The following is a 19,235-nucleotide window of genomic DNA, read 5'->3' on the forward strand; positions in this document are numbered from 1 at the left end:
GCGCGAAGAGAAAACCCTGCGGTTTTTCTTCTGGATCTGCGCCCTCGACCTTGCCTCGGCACCCGCCTTTCCCAGGCACCAGCATCCCCCTAACGCCAATACCCCCCTTTCCGAGGCACCCAGCAGCCACCTAACTCAAGCACCCAGGGACCCCAGCACCCATCTCCGCCCGGAACCCACCTCACCCCAGCACTCCAGTACTCACCTCTCCCAGGCACCCCAGCAACCACCTCTCCCCATCTTGGTAGGAGATGGAGACACGCACAGTGATGGTTTAGGATTATGCCCAGTCCACTCCAAACACCGGTTTAACTGGAGGTCGATCCCACCCTGCCCTTCCTAGGACCGTGAGGGTACAATCCTTGGACAGGGGATAACTACTGGAGCCTTTGGCTTTTTGTCCCGCTGGAGGTGACCTCTTTGTTCCCTTTCCCGTACCCTCATTTGTCTCACCTCTCAACTGAATTTGGTGTCCCATTCCTGTTTATTTGCTCTTCATGGAGGATGGGGAAGCCAGGGCACCCCAGGTGCAGGCAATTAGGTTGAACAGACACCGAGCAAATTCCTCTGCAGGGCTGGGGTTGGTGACAAACTGGAACAGAAAGGGGCAAAAAGCCTCACTGTGACTGGTTTGCCATGAGAGACGCCAGGCGTCTATGCTGACATCACCAGAGCAAGGCCAGATGCAATACAACAGCCAGCATGGGTGCAAGGGGGCTTTGCAGACCCCTCCCCATGCCCCTTGCACTGCTCACCCATGGTGAATCAGACCCTCGACCCTTTCTTTTACTGAGCTAGGAGTGGGGCTCAGTAAAACAGGTATGTGCCTAACCAGGGCCAGCCCAAGTCCTCCTCTAACACACTGTTACTGAGGCGCTGAGAGGGACTGGGGTACAGGAAGAGCCATCACAAGCCTTGGGTGAACAGCTACGCTTGAAAGATTCCACGTCTCTGGCACCGGCAGGTAGGCGAGCCCACGGTTTGGGGTGTCCTCCCTCCGTTTGGGAGCAATCAACATCTGCCAAGCTCCCAGGACGTCTCCCTCGGCAGGGCTCTGGCAGGCAGAGGGTTAAAAGGCTGCAGCCCAGGCAGGACTGGAGCAGCAGGGATTTGGGGTAAGAGCCTCTGAGCGGACAGGCAGCCCCCGATCCCCCCGCTGCCCCCGGGGTACCTGCGGTCCCTTGGCCGGTGTGGCCCTGCCACCTCCTGGCTGGCCTGGGGACTGCGCGGGCGGGGGCAAACTGCGCAGGGGGATCCCCTTTCGTGCGGTGGGACACTCATCTCCACGGGGGATGTGGCCTCTGTGCCCCTCGCCCTGCTCACCTGGCCCGGGGCTGTCCTCCTCCTCCTCCTCCACATCACCAGACTATGCAACGCCAACGCGTGCCACGATCCCGGGTACGACACATCACCAGGTGCCATCAGCCATCACTGGGTACCACCAGGGATCACTCGGGTACCACCACATGCCACAGGACATCACCTGGTACCACTGACCATCACTTTGCCACCAGCACTGGTGGCATCCCCAGGTCACAGGAGACACATGGGGAAGGACTTTACATGGACACAGCTCCCCCAGGATCTTGCTCTGCAGACCCCAAATAGGGGCGCACAAGCCCACCCAGCCCCAAGATCCATAGGGAGCTGACCCCCAGCCCTGGTGGGGCTTTTCCCACACTCCTGTTTGGAGGGGCTCTAGCTCAGGCAAAAGCTCATCCCAGCCAGATTTGGGCTGGAAATCACCGATCTGAGCAGGTCAGACTCATTCTCCTCACTCCAGTCAAAGCTTCATCTCCAACCCCTTCTCTACAAGTGCCTACAGAGCAGGCTGGCCCGTTAAAAAGCCCCAAACCAGGCCATTGAAACAGGAGCAAAACCAGCTCAGCTCCTCTCTCCAGCCAAACCGTTCCAACATTTTGCTGCTTAGAGGAAAACAGCCCTTTATAAAACCAAAATTTTATTTTATTTCAACCCCGCCTGGGCAGAAAACACCAAGTGCCACAAGTTTATTCAGGCCAAAACATATTCTCACCCACACCATCTCTTGAGCCAACCTACAGGAGCACCAACAACCCAAGGAAGGACAACTTAAATAGACCCACTGACAAATCCAACCCCTCCCAGCCCTGCCAGCCCCACACCAAAGGGGGAACCCGGATAAATACAGTGCAATAATTACAGATATTTAGCAAAGAATGCTACAGTTAAAAGCCCTATCCTACCCCATGTCCCAGGGCTTGTCCCAAGCTGTTTCCCAAGCTCCTCTCTGGAGGTCATCGCCTCCCCCAGGCATACCTCTTCCCAGTATATTCCAGTTTTGATACTGCCAGCACCAGCAACTCCAGGAGGCTGGAGGGGGCTGGTGCGCACTGGGGCAGAGGGGCTGCAGCCCCTCAGGGAATATGGCTCCAAATGTGGCCAGAGATTTGCCAGAGCTTCATCCTTCCCTCACCCAATGACTTCAGCTTTGCTGCCTCAATGGTTTTTTAAGGATATTCCAGCCGTGATGGGGAAAATGCCACTGGAAATGACCTGTTGTGACTGTGAAGAACCAGTTTAACTGAGGAGCAACTGGAGTGACCCCAAACCATGGCACAGCCCATTCTGGGCAGAAGCTTCTCTGCCACCCAAGGGCACCCCTAACCCATGTGGGGCATCCAAAGGCACTCCCAGTCTACCAGCATGCCCAGGGTGGTGGGAGGTTATGGTGGGAAGCATCGGTGCACCATGGATTTATTGGGAGATGCTGGAATGGGTCCTGGATGGATCACAAGGCACTCTCAGAGCCCAGTGAGGTGACAACCAACCCAGGAAAGTGCAGAGAAGCCACACTGGGTGAGCAACACAAGGCCCCCTCTCCCCCCAATCCTCAGAAAACCCAGTACTCCCCAACATACCCCAATCTCTCCAGTCACCCCACAGAGATTCCACATGCTCAGGACACAAGTGGCCAGAGGGAACAAAGGCAATGGGGACTGGAGGACACTCAGTGCTTCAGCAGGTCTCCCAGGTCATATGTCTCAAAGAGGTCTGTGACACCCTCGCCCTCAAGTCCCCAGAGATAGTCATCCTGTTCCAGAGGGGGTGAGAAAGCAACGAAGGGTCCCAGGTCCAGGCGGGAGGGGGTGCATGGCAGCTGGTCCTCTGTCTGCTGCAGAAGGTGGGCAGGGGAGCCCAGGAGCCCAGGCTCCATCTCCAGCAGTGAGCTGGGTCCCCCTTGGATGAGGAGAGGCAGAGATGGGGGTGAGAGAGGAGTTCCTGTGCTGCCCCAGCTCTGGGAGATGGGGTGGAGTGGCTGTGTGGCTGATGGGGAGCTGTTTGTCAGGCAAAGGGGTACGGAGTGGTCCTGTGGGGAAGTGACAGCAGAGGGGACAGGGTGGTCCTTGGTGGGGCTTTCCTCCATGATTTCCTCTGGGCAGAGGTACACCTCGATGGGGCCGTTGGTGCTCTTCAAGTAGAGCTGGAAGTTCTCCTGGGAGGGCAGAATAAGGCTCAGGGGGGGCACCCAGAAGGTCACCCATATCCAACTCCACTAGCCCCAACCCATGAGGGATCCAACTGGGGCATTGCAACCCTTGAAGGACCAGCTCAGGGTCAAACAGCCCCATGGAGACGCCCCAAAACCACTCAGGGTCATGCTGGGCTGTGTCCTTGGGATACCCAGAGGGACCCATCGAGCGTGTCACGGATCCAGCAGCACCCACACGCACCTGGCTGAAGTCTGGCACCTCCAGCTGCGTCTCAGGGGGAGCCTTCACAGCAATCACCGTCTGCTCCTGGAACCTGCTGATGGCACGGAGGTCCTGGTAGGTGACATATGCCAGCGTGGACAGGGATGAGGTATAGGAAAAGGAGGGGCTGTAAGCAGGACATAACCATTGCATCCCTCCAAACACCCCCCAAGCCCAGGGGAATACAGCTGGAGGAGAAGGGGCTCAGAGAGATGCCCAAGACCCTGCCCTCCCTCCCATCTCCCTCAGGAAGGATATCTCTGGTTGGACTCATTTTCAGCCAGCTGCTGGATCTGCAGGGCACAGTCCTGCACGAGCTGGTCCAGCATCCTCTCTGTCCTAACCAGTTCGGCCAGTTCCTCACGCAGCACTTGTTGCTTCGCCACCATTGCTGCATCCTCAAAGATCCCTGTCCCCCTGCCAATGGAGATGGCATCTGAGTGATGGCACAGCACACCCTACATGTGTCCCCAGGCCACGTGTCCCCCACCCTGCCCCATCCCTGTGTCCCATCACTTACATCCACTGGATGTGGTTCTTGGATTTCTTGCGGATGAGCTGGATGCCCTCCAGTACGTTGGTGATGTCGTAGATGCGACGCTTCTGGACCTCCAGCACCTCGGCAGCCCGGTTCAGATCCACAACACCGTCGGGAGACTCGTTCAGCAAATGGATGAATTTTTTGGTGAGCAGCCCCAGTGAGGTGTCATAGCGAGTCTTCTCCCCGGGAGACTTGGGGGCTGTGGGGAAACAAGAGACCCCCCATCCTCTCCTAAATTTGGGATGTGGGATGGAGGTGACATGGGGCTAGACATGAGAGGCCACATTTTCCTTTCTTTAGTGTCAGATCTGGGACAGAGATTATATAGGGTTGGAGACAAGAGATCTCCCCATCCTCTCCTTAGCCAGGCCCGTGGGATGGAGGTATCACTGGGCTGGACTTGAGAGACCCCCCTCCATCCTCTCCTTCGTGTGGGATATGGGCTGGAGGTGACATGAGGTAGTGCCAGAGGGGACATGGTTCTAAGAGGGAAGAGAAGCGGGGTCTGCTCCCCCCAGCTTCCCCTGCCCCATCTCACCCCACATCACTTACTCCTGGGGCTGGGGACCTGTGCCAGTGTCCAGCCCTTCCCCTTGGGCGTGCGAAATTCAGGGCCCTCCAGGTCCAGCTTCCTCTTGGCCTGGAGCATGAGAGAAAACCCTGCATTGTGGCCAAGCCAGACACCTCTCTGATTTCCCCACACTGCCCCAGGACCATCAGCCAAGCCCCAGGTGCCACATCCTGGGGTGAGGGAATCCTGCAAGAGGCTCATCCAGTTGCAATACTCCTTTTGGGAAGGGGCACAGCAGCACCCAGCAGTGAGGTGAGAGGCCACTGGGAGAACTGGACAGAGAGGAGATGAGGGGACCCGTCACCCTCCATGACTTCCTGCACACCCTGGCAAGTCACAGGGAACCCACTGGGATTCCCCCTCACCCCCAGCTCCTGGCAGGGCTCCATGGGCTGATCCCTGGGAATGCAGCAGCTCCAAAGCCAGATTCTCACCCTCCCACCCGGCCCACTGGGGTGCAGGATTTCACTTCCCCCCTCCCACCGGGTCATGGTTGAGGCAGCCGAGGGCACCCAGCTGCCACCAGCACACCTGGGACCAGCTGGGTTCAGCCCCCCCGGGACCCCTGGACACGTGTATGCAGCTGGAGGGAAACTGGGGTGAGGGAGATATGCTGGGTTCTGGGAGGGGAGACAAACATCCCTGCACCTGCTGTCCCCTTACCACGGCAAGCAGCTCCTTGAAACCCCCCAAAGGAACCCTGAGAAGCACTTGGGCAAAGGGCCCCAGGGAGAAATACAGCAGAGTAAATCCACAGGAGAACTGGAGGGTGTCACCAACCCCCCCCACCAATACAAACAAATCCCCCAAGACCCCTTCACACCCACACACATGCGCAGGGTGATTTGTGGGGGAATGCTTTGGCTCAGCAGCAAAAAGAAGCCTCCCAGCCCCATCCCAACCCCCCAGCAGTACCTGCTCCCAGGCCGGGCTGTCCCACAGGGTCCCCCCCAGTACGTCCCGCATGGCACCCAGGTCCCTGTGCCGGCTCTGACGGCGGCTCCCTTGGGAGCACAATGCACTGTGCAGGGAAGGGTTGGGCACCTCGGCCTCGTTCCCACCCGAGGGGGCTGGCGGGAGAGACGCCAGGGGCTGTTTTCCTCCCCCCTCGAGGAAGCCAGGTTGGTCCCGAGCTCCTGTGGGAATCTGTTCCCTCCCACCCTTCCCCGAGCAGGTTTTTCCCAGTGAACTTGCCTCCAACCCCAGCCTCGTGGCCCCAGATCTGCCCCGCAGCTGCCGGCGCCACAACAGTTAATGCTGAGCGCATGGGAAACACCTGCCTCAGATAAGACCCCATCCATCTGCCAGCACCCTGCCCCCCCGCCGGTATCCCTTGCTTCTCCAGCATGGATGGCCATGGCCAATGTATATTCCCATCACTGTTGGGGAGATCAGCTGCACCCCACCTACCCCAAGCCACAGGGAAACTGAGGCACAGAGCAACCCACAGCAGGTCCTGGTGTTTCCAGAGACCTCCAAAGCCCCCGAATCCCCCGTCCCCATGTAGGAGGGGATAAAGGGGACCCCTGCTTCCCCAGGTGCTGTTTTGGGGGTTTGGTGGGCTCAGACAGCGGCAGGACCCTGAGTTCCGGGACCCACCAGCAAGGGACAATGGACAAGGGGCTCACTCTTGTGACCCAGCTGCCATCCCCCGAGCTGGGCAGGATTAGGCACACAACAGCTGAGTGGGGCACAGCGAGGGGCTCCCAGTACCCTACCAGCACTGGGGCAAGGGGGGAGGGAGATGAACCAGAGTAGGTAGGGGAACAGGGATCACACCCGAAGACTCCCTCAAGATGTGGCAGGACCACCCCACACCACTTGCCAGCCCCCAGCCATGGCTCCCCAGGATGTGGGAACATACCATCTACACGCAATATGGTGGTGGGGGTGGGAAATCAGGCTTGACCCCAAAATTTCGGCTGTATATAAGGCAATGAGGGGGCAGGCTGGGCCCCCTGCCAGCTCTGCCTGCCAAGCAGCCCTGAGCCCAGCCCTGGCGCCAGGGGCTACACCCTGAGCCCAGCCCAAGCATCAGAGCATCCCTCACCCCCCCGCGGAGGGCTCCTCCTGCCAACCTTCCCTTTCAGCAGCATCCGCTGCCTTCTCCGGGCTTGCCCGGGCTCTGCCCGGCCCTTCACGGGGCTCCCCCCGTTCCCCCTTTCACCGGGGGCGTGGGAACGCGAGCGCCCGGGGCTGGGCGCCAAGGGCCACTCCAGGATCCTGCTGCTTGTGCTGAGGGGCTGCTGGGTCAGACAGCAGGGTGGGTCCCTCACTACCTTGGAGTGGCTGAGGGCTAGTAGTGCACAAGAGGCAGACAGGGGAATGGAGGCTGATCCCAGGTCTGGGAGACAGTGAGAACACTATGCACTGGAGAAGCAGACAGTACCCTCAGCCCAGGTGCTGCTCCCTACTCTGGGGTGCACCCAACATCTGCATCCCCTCCAACAGCCCCACCCTGGGAGATGTTTCCCGGTAGAGAGGAGCTTTAAAAGCCATAGCCAAACAAGCCTCTCCAAGGGCAGCAGCACAATCACCACTTCCGCACCCATCCCTCCCCCAAAAATCCCCCCTTTTGCCTACGCAGAAAACCCTTTGATGGGATCAAGGTGGGATGGGACTATGTCACCCCTGTAGAATCTGGGGGGCTGCTGAGCAGGTTCTCCCACAACCCAGCACCCACAGGGGCTGCCAGTCTTGGGTGCTCTTTGCACAGATGGCTCAGCCCTGCCAGCTCATTCAGAACCACAGAGGACTCTTGTCCCTGTTCAGGGTGAGGAGCTGGGATCCCACGGCAGAAACACCCCTCTCTCCAGTGCTCTTGCATAGCCCTAAGCCCCTATAGACACCAGACATGGGCAAACACTGACGATGAGATTGGCATGGGCTAAAACCACTCCAAAATACACCTTTTTCCCTGAAGGAAAACACATTTAATTACTCCAGAACCCTCAAATTGGAGAGTACGGTAAGTATAAGGCTTTTTCGGACGGTGAGAGACAACCCATCCTGCTTTCCCGTGGCGTGATAGGCTCCTCCATGTGATCCCAGATCACTCATGTGGCACATAGCCGTTAGGAGCGGCTGCAATTGCCCAGCTTGGGACCTGGGAGGAAACGCTGGTATCTGATTGCCTCGGCTCTGCACACAAAGGTTGTGCCATAAACAGGGTGTGTGCAGCAGGAACCCCAGCTGTCAGGGCTCTGAGTGCCATACTGGGGCTGGAAACAATATCTTCAGCATCGCAAATGGGATAATGGCTGCAGGAAGTGGGGAGAGGGGGCAATGCCTCTCCAAAGCCGCCAAGGGGGAGAGAGGAGCGTGTTGTGTCCCCAGTTGTCACATGAGCCCCCAGACCCTGCTCAAGGGATAGCTGTGGGCAGCTGCACACGGAACATCTCCTTGTGTGGGTGATGATGGTGGTGATGACAAAGAGGCAGTTAGCCCAAAACCTCTTCATCCCAGATGTCACTTAAGGACAAGCGCTTCATGTCCCAAGTGTAACACAAGACCCCCAGGCCACTCCCCAGCCACATTTAGGGGACAGTGGCAGGAAGGAGTACCCTGAGCACTGGAGTGGGTGATGATGATGATGACAAAGGGGCCACTAGCCCAAAACCAGCTCTTCACGTCCACAGAAATGGTACTGGGAGTCTGTGGGGTGTTTTTAAGGGAGGGGGCAGAAATGATGGTGTCTTCTTAAACAACAGACCTTGGCAATGCAGGATGTCTCGCACAGTTTGGAGACAAAGAGGCCGGAGAGGAGACAGGTGGTCCCAAAGTCCCCCGGGATGGGACTCGAAACAGCCGCATCCAGCCCCCCAGCCATGGCACAAAGGGGGATGCAAGGACACTCCCTCTCCCTCCGCTGCAGCAATGTCCCCAGCTGGCACCAAGCATCAGGGATTGGGAAAAGGGGAGGGGGCGGGAGAGGAATAAATAAATCAATCAAGCTTTGGGAACACTAAATCAGTGTTAGTGGGGTCTGGGATCCCTCCCAGGACCGAGGAAAACAGAGGCTCACAGTGAGGGCTGGATGTGTGCCCAGGCTGCAGCAGGCAGGAATTAAATGCCAGCTGCTGGCGGGGCCGACGACTCAGAGGGGGCCCTCCGGGAGCAGGGACACGCTGGGCAGAGCCTCCTGTGTGCCCTGACAATGGGCACGGGGCCAGCACCCGGCTTGTGTCTCACTTTCTCCGTTTAGGGGTAGCTTTGTAGCTTACTGTTGGGCTTTATAAACACAACCGTGACCCCGCGGCTTGGCGGCAGGGATATGGGACAGCAACCCCCTACCCAACTCCCAGCACCAGGGTCTGAGCTATAAAGCCTTGGGGTGATCCATGGAGGATGAGACCCCTCCCAAAAAGCTGATGTTGCCAGCCCACTGTAGCCACGGGAAGAAACCAAGGTTAGAAAGCAACCCCTGTTCTGTGTCCCCCCACCTGCCCGGGTCACCTCTGGGGATTACAGCTCCAAAGTGGGGAGAGCCAGTGGGTACGGCTGTTGCCCCCCGCCCAGATCAGGCAGGGGCTCTGCCTGTACCCATTCCTCATTTCCCACCATAGAAAGGGCTTCTCAAAGCGCCTGGGATTGCTGACTGGGTGTCGAGGCACAACCCAGACTTTTTGCAAGCTGGAGAAAAGAAATGAGGCCAAAAAAGGCCAAGAGGCGGAAGCTGGAGCCGCGGGCACGCAGGGGCAAGGGGAAGTTGAGAAACATCTGAGCCATTTCACTGCGACTTCTGATTTCAGACCTCACCCTCCCCCGCTCCCAGAAAGACACGTTAGAGGGTGCAGACTCCGATATAAGCTGCAAAATTTGAGAGGGGGCTGTACATGCTGAGGTCACTCACCCCTTGCTCCCCACCCAGCACCATCCCCAGCCTCCCGTGCCCCTGGAGCAACACCCAAGAAAGAGACGGGATGCAGACATCTTACCGGCAGCCGTCCCGCCGAGGCCGAACAGAGGGTCCTGAGCTCGGGGCCTTGGGGGGTGTCACAGAGGCGCCCGCCCCGCGAAGCGGGGGTGCTGACAGCCGCTGGCGTGTAGACCTGGGTGAAACAGCCTGCGGATAAAGGGGGGCTGCCCCGGCTGGGAGCCCCCGGATCACAGGAGACCATCACTGACATGACCTTCTTCGGGTGGCGGTGGGGAGGGGGGGGCGGGAGGGCGGTACCCCCCCTCCCCGGGGAAGGGGACACTCCCCTGGGGACCCGCAGCATTGCAAAGTCCTTTTCTGAGAAGCCCGGCCCGGGGAAGGGGGCAGGAGCAGCCCGCGATTCCGTAGCCGGGAGCGGGGGGTCACAATCTCAGCCGTGGCATTTTGGGGGAGCGAGAAGGCCGAGAAGGCGTTACGGCGGGCGATGTCACCGGCCGGTCCCCAAATTGCCCCCGAAAAACCCGCAGAGACGAATGCGGCGGCGATGCCGCCGAAACCGGCGGAAAATTCGCTTTTGGCCCCAAAAATCAGCCGCACTGGGGCCGTATGGGGCCGGGGCGGCCGGAGAGCGGCCCCGCCTGGGCCGGGCCCCCCGCGCCCGGCTCCACTCCCGCCCGATCGCGCCCGGTCCCGAGCGCTTCTTTTTTTTTTTTTTTTTTTTTTTTTTTTGGTCTTTTTTTTTTCCGTTTTTTTTTAAAGCGCCAAAACCCGTGCCGCGAAATTCGGAATTCCCGCGGAAAACGCCGCCTGCTGATTGGCTGTCGCCGCCGTGGCCCCGCCTCTCCGCTGCGGCCGGGAGGGACCTTAAAGCGGCCGCGCGGCGGGTGGGGTCATCGATGCAAATAAGGGGAGGGGCCTTCTTGAGACCACCTGCTGGGGGTAGGTGTGCCTGTTTTGAGGGTGGGGGGCTTTGCGTTGGGGATCAGGACTAGGATACATTTTCTGTTACTTATTTTTTCGAAGATACTCCCCCCCCCCCCATCAATCTGGTGGGGTCCACCCTGGGGGCTGCGACCCTCCAACCCCATCGTCCCGCATTCCTCACCATCTCTTATCTCCATCAAGCCCCAGTCCTCATCTTCTCATCCTTATCCCACTCTTCCCATCGCTCCCCCACCCCTATCCCCAGTTACAGCAACCCAGGGTAGAGGAGAGGGAGCCACCTCTATTTAAAACAAAAATTTTGGCCTCCACCAGCCAGAGGCTGTCAGGCACCTCCTCACCCTGCAGACGACAGTGCTGTTGAGGGAGGGCAGGGATCTCAGAGGGACTCAGCATGAGGAGATTTGGCCCCTGGTTCACTCATAGTTAATTCAACCCGCCACCCGTTGCTCCACATGCACCCCACCCATGTCCTTGGAATGAATGCACCAGGTCTTTCTGGCTAAGTGGAGAGAGAAAAAGGGGATGAAGGGCAGCCGAGCTGGCCTACAGGGTATTTCAGAGTGCGGCAGTAGCAGGAATCACCGAGGCAATGGCAAACCCCTGAGCGAGGGCAACTCTGACCCTTACTGGCACCAATAAAAGGCCACCACAGCCACTGAGACAGGTCGGGGTTTAATTCAGCTGAGGCCACCAAGCCACAGCAGTTGGTTTCCCTTCATCCCTCTCTATCACCTTGTTTGTCTCTGTCCCCTGGTTCCTCTCCATTCCCTGATTTGTTTCCATTACCTGGTTGGTAATGGAGACAAATGCCTCCACCCATTCATTCCTCCCCATTTTTCTTCTCTCCATCATTCTCCTCTCCAGGAAGAGCCAACTCCGTGCTCAGGTTGGGATAAGGATAATCATGTGCAGAGATGGACTTTTGTGTGAAGAAGCCTCCTGGAATACAGACAGATGGATACACGTGCTGGGCATGGCCTCTGCTATGGACAAGGACGGACACTCAGCTGGAAGATGCACCTAGAAATGTGCCAGGAGCCTTGGATCAAGGATAGACATTTGCCTCCCACCGTGCGAGACTTTGAGGCAGAACAAAAGGCCTGGCTGCAGCGATGCTACCCCAGCTGGGCCGTGCAACCCCTGTGCCAGGAGCTTGGCAAATCAATCCACCCAGACCTTCTTCTTCCTCTCTGTGGGAAGAAGGCAAATGCTGTCCTGATCCCAGCGCACAAAGACAAGGCCAGGACCAGCAGTGTGGATGAATTTGTGTCAGTTGCCTGCCTTGGGCTCGCTCCAGTGGGTGACCCTTGGGATAAGGACACTGGGATGTGGGGTGGGCCTGGCAGCTTGTGTCCTCAAATCCTCCAGTTTGGGCAAAGCAGAGGTGACGTCCCCACATGTTGGTAATGTGACCTCACTGGGGTAAGGGCTGACCCAGAAGGTGGGAAAACTTGTTGGCCCTCATCCCCTCAGCTGTGCTGTGCTGTGAGTCAAGGGCATGTTTACCACTACCCAATATTTGCTCAATAAGCCTTTTACAGCCATGGCTTTCCACCAGCAAAGTCCTCTCCCAAACTGGAAGACACAGATTTGTATCTTCGTGTGACACCAAGGTGTCCAGAAGGACAGGCCCTGCACCAGCTTCCACCCTACAAGCCAGAGGGGTTCAGATTGGAAAGGACCTTAGAGACTATTTATCTCACTCTGTCATGTTACAGAGGTCTGGAATGACCTCGTGGATGGCCTGAAACACCCCTAATCAGCCCCCTGACCAGCCTCCTCACCCTGGAGCAAGGTGAGAGATCCCATCACTGCTCTGGCCATAGTGAGAGGAGGAGCCATGAGACCTCTCCTAGCTTCTCCCCTGAGGGTCTTGGGAGGGTCTGAACTGCACCCCAAAAGCAGGGTGAAGAGCTGATGGCGAAGAACAAGAAATTATGTTGTTTTTCCCAGTGCAGATTCAGCACATGGAATAGTGGCGCTACACCTGGGCCACTGCATCTCTGCCCAGACCGAGAGGGCACCACCAGAGGCTTAGGGCTACAGCCCCCACACCATCGCTCACCTCAGGATCTGGAAATTCTTTTGCATATTCAGCTTGGAGGTGAGGGACCTCATCAGGATGCAGAGCACAAGGAGGAGGTTGACTATATCCCAAAAGCAGGGGGCTGAAGCTGGGCTGTGGACCCCAAATGAGATCCCATCCCCTAATTTTCCTCCCCAAGGAACATTCCCAGGAGACAGAGGGTACAAGGGGTGCTGCTGCCCTATGGCTCTGCCCAGACTGGGGGGAACAACTGTCCAAGGAGCATGTGATGGGCCACTAGGCAAGCACAGGTGGCCAGCAGCCCCCATAGCCCAATGCCACACATCCCTGTGCCTGCAACGGGGGCAACAGAGGAGGTCCCAGTCCTTTCTGGAAGGGCATCAGAGAAGGTCCTGATCCTTCACTAGGAGAACAGCAGAAGAGATCCCAAATCTTGCCGGGATAGGCATCGGGGGAAATCCTGGTCGTTTCCAAGGGTACACCAGAGGAAATCTGAAATCCCAGATCCTCCCGAGGGGAGAACCTTCCCGGTGAGCCGGGCTCTTCTTCCTCTGCCCTGGAGACGGCAGCAGCGAGTCGCGGCTGCGGGGCCCGCACCGTTGCGGATCCACCCTCCCTCGTCCCTGGCAGATTTTGGGACGTGCGTGAAGCCTCAGTCCCACTGTGGGACAAAGCCCTGATGTCACCTGTGGGAGAGGGAAGACAAGGGCTGACAGGAACAAGCGGGTTGGCTACCACGACGGGGATGGGGAGGGAGGAGGAATAGCTTCCTCTAATTCCGCAGCATCTCTGGGGGGTCCAACCAAGGGGGTGCCGAGCCCCTACGCGGGTTGGTTTGCAGGATGAGCCCTCCTGTGCATACATGCACACGTGTGTAGGCACGTGTGTAAGTGCACCCATGTATGCATATATGCACCACATACCACACCACATAAGTGTGCCTGTATTTTAAGCGTGCACAGACATGTGTCAGTGCCCGTAGGTGTATTGTAAGTATTTACGAGCATGGGTGTAAATGCATGCACGTGTGTGAGTGTGCCTGGACACGTGTCAGCATCTGAATACACATGTGTGAGTGCACATAGCTGTGTGTAACTGAACACAGTCATGTATGCACATCTGCCCGTGCGACGTGCACTTACACGTGTGTCAGTGTTTGTAAACACGTGTGTAAGTGCACACAGGTGCGTGCAAATGCAGTCACGTGTGCATACATGGACACACATGTGAATATGCTCATGCCACACGTGTCAGTGAGTGTATGTGAGTACACACGTGCGTATGCACACCCACGCTCAGCGGCCAGAACCCCCCTCCCCGCGTGAGCGCGCCTGGCCAAGGTCACGCGTGTGCGCGCAGCATCTGTGTCAGCGCGGCTGGCGCGGAGCCGGGCGGGGGGGCCGCGGGGCCAGGCCTTGGCCGGGGCAGCAGCGGGAGGAGGAGGAGAAGGAGGAGGAGGGAAGTGCGGCTCAGACAGCGCGGCGCCAGCAAACACCTGCAAACAGCTCCGGGCACACAATGGCAAATACAGGTGGGAACCGCCGCCTCCGTCAGCGCAGCGATTGCATCAGACTCCGGCGCTTGCCAAGAGGCGAACGAGCCGGATCACGGGCCACCGGCACCGCGGCGGGGCCGCGCTCGACCTTCACCACTCACCCCCCCGGTATTCGTTTTTGCCCTCCTCACCCTCTTTTCTCCACCCCTGCAGTGTAGAAGTGGTAAAAGTAACGCCGGGCTTACTCGGCCAGGAGCATTTTTCTCGTTCCAGCTGTTCTCCCCGAGGTAAATCTCGGCCCTTGCGGCTATTTTTAGCTGCGTGTTTTTTTTTTTTTTTTTTTTTTAAATCAGGGTTTTCCAGGAAAGCATCGGCATCCTACAACAGCCAGGATAAATCTGCTGCATGGGGTAAATCCTCTCCCCGAGATAAATCCCATCTGCCCCACGGGGTAAATAATCCCATCAACCCCCCGAGGTAAATCCCAGTCCCAGCAGTTATTTTTAGTTGTGGGGGGTTCCTATTTTTTTTTTGTAAGAGGCGTTTCGAAGAAAGCACTGGACACTGACAGCCCAGTCCAGAGAACTAGTGGGGTCTGAACACGGCTTGTGCCAGAGTCTGGGAATGCCGGGGTGGCTGTTCCGGGCAAGGCGCCGGGATCCATCCACCACGGGGGAGGAGGTAACAGCCCTGGGAGGCTTCTTGGGAGCTAGAGCCGAACCTACACCCTGCCGAACCCCCACAGCCCCTGGCCTCGGGAATCCCCTGCCCTGATGCCTGAGAGGGGATAGGGGCAGGGGCCACCTCCACTCCCCGGGGACTGCAGTCCCCCTCCACCTCCCCAGTGTCATTTCCATCCAAAAAGCCCCAGCAGGACTGCTTTCTCCCACCCTATCCTAGCCCCGCTTCTCCAAGTAACTCCTGCCCCAAAGTAGGCCTACTAATGCTCCCATGAGTCCAGGATTTCCACCACCATCATCTCTGATGAGGGACCCATTAGGACCTGGGATGGAGTGCTCACACTGCAAGAAGCTCCACCTTCCAGGTACCAAGACTCATCCCTGTCCCCTGGCTCATGCCCAGGATGCTTTTCCCACCCATCCCACCTAAATCCCTTTGGCACATCAGCACTGGCACAGCTGGAGGACCATGACACCCAGGTGAATGTGGGGACACTCACCCCTAACCCACCCCTTGCCTTTTCCTCCAGAGCCAAAAACCAGCGGAGATGGCAAAAGCTAATTTTTCGCTGTGAGCATTAGAGGCTGAAGCCAGTGTGTGTGGGCGTAGCTTTGTATCACTCTGTGCTCCGAGACCCTAGTGTCTTCTCCTTTCTCCTCTTCCCATGATGCACCCCTGGATGCTGGAGCCCCCTGGGGACACCCCAATGCCACGGGGCAGGATCAACATCATGCCTGGCTAAGCCCACAGCAGCAAAACCAGAGCCCAGCACAGGGAATAAAGATGATGGTGCTACAGGTGGGGGTGAAGTCAATTTAACTTCATCCTGTACAGGCCAACACCTTCCCCAGGGAGCATGATCCAGCTCCACAGCTGAGCCAGCCCGGGGTCACATCTGTTCTGCTCCCGGGCCAAAGGGAAACCACAGCATTACCCAAGGGGAGGGAAAAGCATTTTTGCACCCAACACCTCTTCCCTGCAGTGTTGACCCCGAGGAGATCGGGCCAGGCAGGGGCTGCTCTCTCAATACTACCTGAGGCAGCAAAAGCAGTCCAAAAACTCCTCTACCCATATGGGGTATATCCCAGGGGAGCAGCATCACCCCTTCCAGCCCAATAGAAGCTCAAATCCAGCGTCATGGCACCTATCAGCCCATTTTCACATGGCTAAAAGTGGAAAAAAGCGTATTTTCCCCTTCTTCCCAGGGCTCCAGCTACACCTCTACATGGTCCCCGGGGCTGCAGCACCGTCTTCACTCCTTCAGTATCAGGTAAGCACAGCAGCACACAAAATAGCTGGCAGCCACCTCGGCCAGGAGCCGGCAGCCCAGGGTTAATTCCTCCCATACCTGAGCTGACATTTCAACGCTATTACACAATTACGGAGATTCCTACAGTAACCCTAGAAGTTCCCATCAAAGTTTGGGAGGCTCCCACCCCTCCAGGGGGTTTTCCCTCCCAGAGGCACACTCCAGCTCCCTCCATCCCAGCGATGAAGGAGAAAAACCAATCAAAATTATCTGGTTTTTATTATGCAAAAATGTTAACTTTTATAAAAAGTTTATAAAGCAAGTACAAGGCATATTCGCAGAAAATCACCTTCCTGCACAAAAGGTACAAAAAGTTATACTCTAGTATAGAGCTCCACAATACACGAGGCCACAGCCCCAGAGAGTTTAGTTCATACTCAAGGATGTTTATCCCCCCTTCCCCAAAGCCCCCTAATCCCCACCCCGCCATCCCATTAAACACCTTTAAAAAAAAGGACTCGCTGCTATAATCCAAAAATATACAGACAACCTCCGCTTCATCATCACTCTATCATTAAAAATATCTCATGTGAATTCGGGTCCCAAGCTGGGATGCTGAGCTCCGTGGGTGGGATGCTGGCGGTGGAAGGCTGGGGGGGTCGGAACCAGCCGCTCCCCACTCGAGGTGCCCGGGCCCGGGGGAGGCGATGCCGGGGCCGGTAGGTCGCAGACAGCCCGGCGCCACGGAGGAAGCTGCTATTTACCTCCGGCTGATAACGAACCAGGAACCAACACTCGCTGCCTGTTTGCTAATTGGCACAGGGAGGTGAGAGAACAGAGGGGGAGGGAGGAGAAAAAAATAATAGTGGTAATTAGTGCGGTGGTAAGTGGAGTTGGGGATGGAAATTTGGGAAGAGAGGGTGGGAGCCAGGAAACGAAGTTCCTCGGGGACTGTATCTCTCTCCCGGCTGGGGATGCTGGGGGTGGGTTGGTGCTGGTTCGAGACTGGAGTTCAGGTGGCAGACTTGGGGGAGTGCAGAAAGGGGGAGCACTGGTCTGCATTATTTGGATCGGTATCGGTGGTAGGTTGGGGAGGTTGACTGGGTTGCGGGTGGTGAAAAATTGGAGCGAGGGGAAATTAGGGAGAGGGGAGCATGGGTTGCTGGGGATCGATCCGCTGGGGATTTTGATGCTGGGGGCGGGAGGGGGCCCCGGGACGCCACCTGGGCTGTGGGCACATGGGCAGGGGAGGACTGGGCTGCGGATGGTGGTGGCGGTGGTGATCGGAAGCGACACTCACCTGGTGGAGGTGGCGTTAGTGACACAAACTTCTCTCGTCTTTGGTGCGGAGTTCTGAGGCGAGTTCAGCCGCCTGCAGAGAGAAGGGACGGGGCTTAAGATTACCCCGGCATCTGGTGGTCCCCACTCCTCCCCATTCCCCACCGTGCCATGACCCACCAACACACTCGGGGACCCAGCAGCACCCCTGTCCCGACTTGTTATCACCTCCAACCTAACAGATCCTCTCTCCCCAAATCGACACACCTAGCCCCCAGTCCGAAGCGACCCTTACCTTAAGGGAAAATAGGGTGGCCTCGGAGGAGGGGTCGCGGCCCTTGGACCCCTCCTCCAGCACAATCTGGAGGTCGAAGATGTAGTCTATGACGTGCTGCAGAATCTCCACCTGGCTCACCTTGGTGCCTTGAGGGATGCCCGGCACCAGCTCCCGCAATTTAGAATAGCAGTCGTTCATATCGTAGAGCAAGTTCATGGGCTCTTCCAAGGCCGGGCTCTTGTTGTGGCTGCCCCGGGCGATGGCTAAACTCTGCTCCGAGAGGCAGCAAACAGCCTCGTAGCAGCTCCGGACGGATCGCACCGGACTGATGGCTTTCATGGTGGGCTCAGAGCAGGTCTGGAGATGCAGGAAGGGAGGATGCCTAGGAGCCTCAGGTGCTGTTGCGGCAGCGGGGGTTTTGCTGGGACCTTCGAGCACCAGACCGCCAAAGAGGGGAGCTCTGAGAGCTTTGACTCTCCCCCCCTGGACTCCCAACTTTCGTATTTCGCTGGCAGATCGGAGAGGGTCGGGGAAAATGGGAAGTACGCGCGCCCTCTTTATATAGGCAGAGCCACTTGACCGCGCCCACTACATGCAAATTTTGAGCAACACAACCCCCTTTTATGTAAAATAACCATTAATCTCTTCCCTTTTATGTAAACGAAGCCCTAAACCCCGCCTCCGAGTGTCAATGAAGCATCAAACTCCACCCCTACACATAAATGAAGTCTTAAACTCCTCTACCTCACCCCCCCGCTCCCCCCCAGGCCCCCAGATTGACCCTTGGTGGCCCGACGGGGGATGACATGACCACGCAGGTCCCCCTCCCCATGGCCAGACCCGCCGAACCTCTTGGGGATTATCCCCCCCTAACCCCTTCAACACCCTAGCACCCTGAAACTTCCCAGTGAATGTCCCACTCCCCTTCCCAGTGAATTCCCCCTATTTTTAGACAGGACGATGGGGTTTCCCACCTCCCAACCTCCCTGTTTTAAGGAAATTAGTGCCGCCCTTTTCCTCAATCCGCTTCTCATCTGACCTCCAGACTTTCTGGCGTCAGGAATTATCTTGTGACCAGCAGAAAAAAATTAATTGCGGTAAAACTGAGGTTACGATGGAGAAACCAGATTTAGGTCAGCGCCTGCGAGAGGCCTGGAAGGTTTTTTATTTTGGAGGTGGGAGAGGAGATTTATAGGCAAAGGGGTTATCCCTAGCAGAAGTGATTGGCGGGGGGCAGGCGGGATATGAAGGAAACTGCCCTTCTACCGTCGCTGCCTTAAAGCTTACAGAATCAGAGAATGTCCGTAGAAAAAGCCTAAAGCTGGAGCGATCTGGGGTCCCCAGTGGGTGTCACTGCAGCGGGTGGCACGTGGAGGGGTCCCGCAGTAGCGACATCTCCGCAACACCCCGACAGTGAGTCAGGATGAGCCCAAGGGGAAAATCCTCTCTCCCCCAAATATTGACTTTGGTGGGATTTAGTTATGGGGGGTGTTGTGGGGGCTTGGTTATGAAAGTGCAGGAAGGGAATGTTACAGCCA

General features: G+C 57.5%; 2 protein-coding genes across 2 annotated transcripts; both read right to left on the reverse strand.

The window, feature by feature from the left end:
• Positions 1–2,002: 2,002 nt before the first annotated feature.
• Positions 2,003–10,388, reverse strand: E2F2 (E2F transcription factor 2). The gene is made up of 6 exons (XM_030964601.1): positions 9,784–10,388; positions 4,828–4,915; positions 4,255–4,474; positions 3,993–4,151; positions 3,714–3,828; positions 2,003–3,475 (listed from the first exon to the last, which is right to left on the reverse strand). Exons 1-6 carry the CDS (start codon positions 10,066–10,068, stop codon positions 2,990–2,992), a joined length of 1,353 nt encoding a protein of 450 aa, XP_030820461.1. The 5' UTR covers positions 10,069–10,388; the 3' UTR covers positions 2,003–2,989.
• Positions 10,389–16,630: 6,242 nt separating this feature from the next.
• ID3 (inhibitor of DNA binding 3, HLH protein) lies at positions 16,631–18,224 on the reverse strand. Its single transcript, XM_030964622.1, has 3 exons — positions 17,716–18,224; positions 17,443–17,514; positions 16,631–16,951 (listed from the first exon to the last, which is right to left on the reverse strand). Exons 1-2 carry the CDS (start codon positions 18,034–18,036, stop codon positions 17,458–17,460), a joined length of 378 nt encoding a protein of 125 aa, XP_030820482.1. The 5' UTR covers positions 18,037–18,224; the 3' UTR covers positions 16,631–16,951; positions 17,443–17,457.
• Positions 18,225–19,235: the final 1,011 nt, after the last annotated feature.

Source organism: Camarhynchus parvulus, chromosome 23 (assembly GCF_901933205.1).
Source record: "Camarhynchus parvulus chromosome 23, STF_HiC, whole genome shotgun sequence".
In the NCBI taxonomy this organism is placed as follows: domain Eukaryota; kingdom Metazoa; phylum Chordata; class Aves; order Passeriformes; family Thraupidae; genus Camarhynchus; species Camarhynchus parvulus.

Excerpts from the sequence above, each read along its gene's own strand:
- ID3 (XM_030964622.1), bottom strand. The coding sequence starts at position 18,036 with ATGAAAGCCATCAGTCCGGTGCGATCCGTCCGGAGCTGCTACGAGGCT. Across the intron at positions 17,515-17,715 it reads CCACCCTATTTTCCCTTAAG|GCGGCTGAACTCGCCTCAGA; the intron begins GTAAGGGTCGCT and ends TTCTCTCTGCAG.
- E2F2 (XM_030964601.1), bottom strand. The coding sequence starts at position 10,068 with ATGCTGCGGGTCCCCAGGGGAGTGTCCCCTTCCCCGGGGAGGGGGGGT. Across the intron at positions 4,152-4,254 it reads AAGAACCACATCCAGTGGAT|GGGGACAGGGATCTTTGAGG; the intron begins GTAAGTGATGGG and ends CTCCATTGGCAG. Across the intron at positions 3,476-3,713 it reads AGGTGCCAGACTTCAGCCAG|GAGAACTTCCAGCTCTACTT; the intron begins GTGCGTGTGGGT and ends CTGCCCTCCCAG.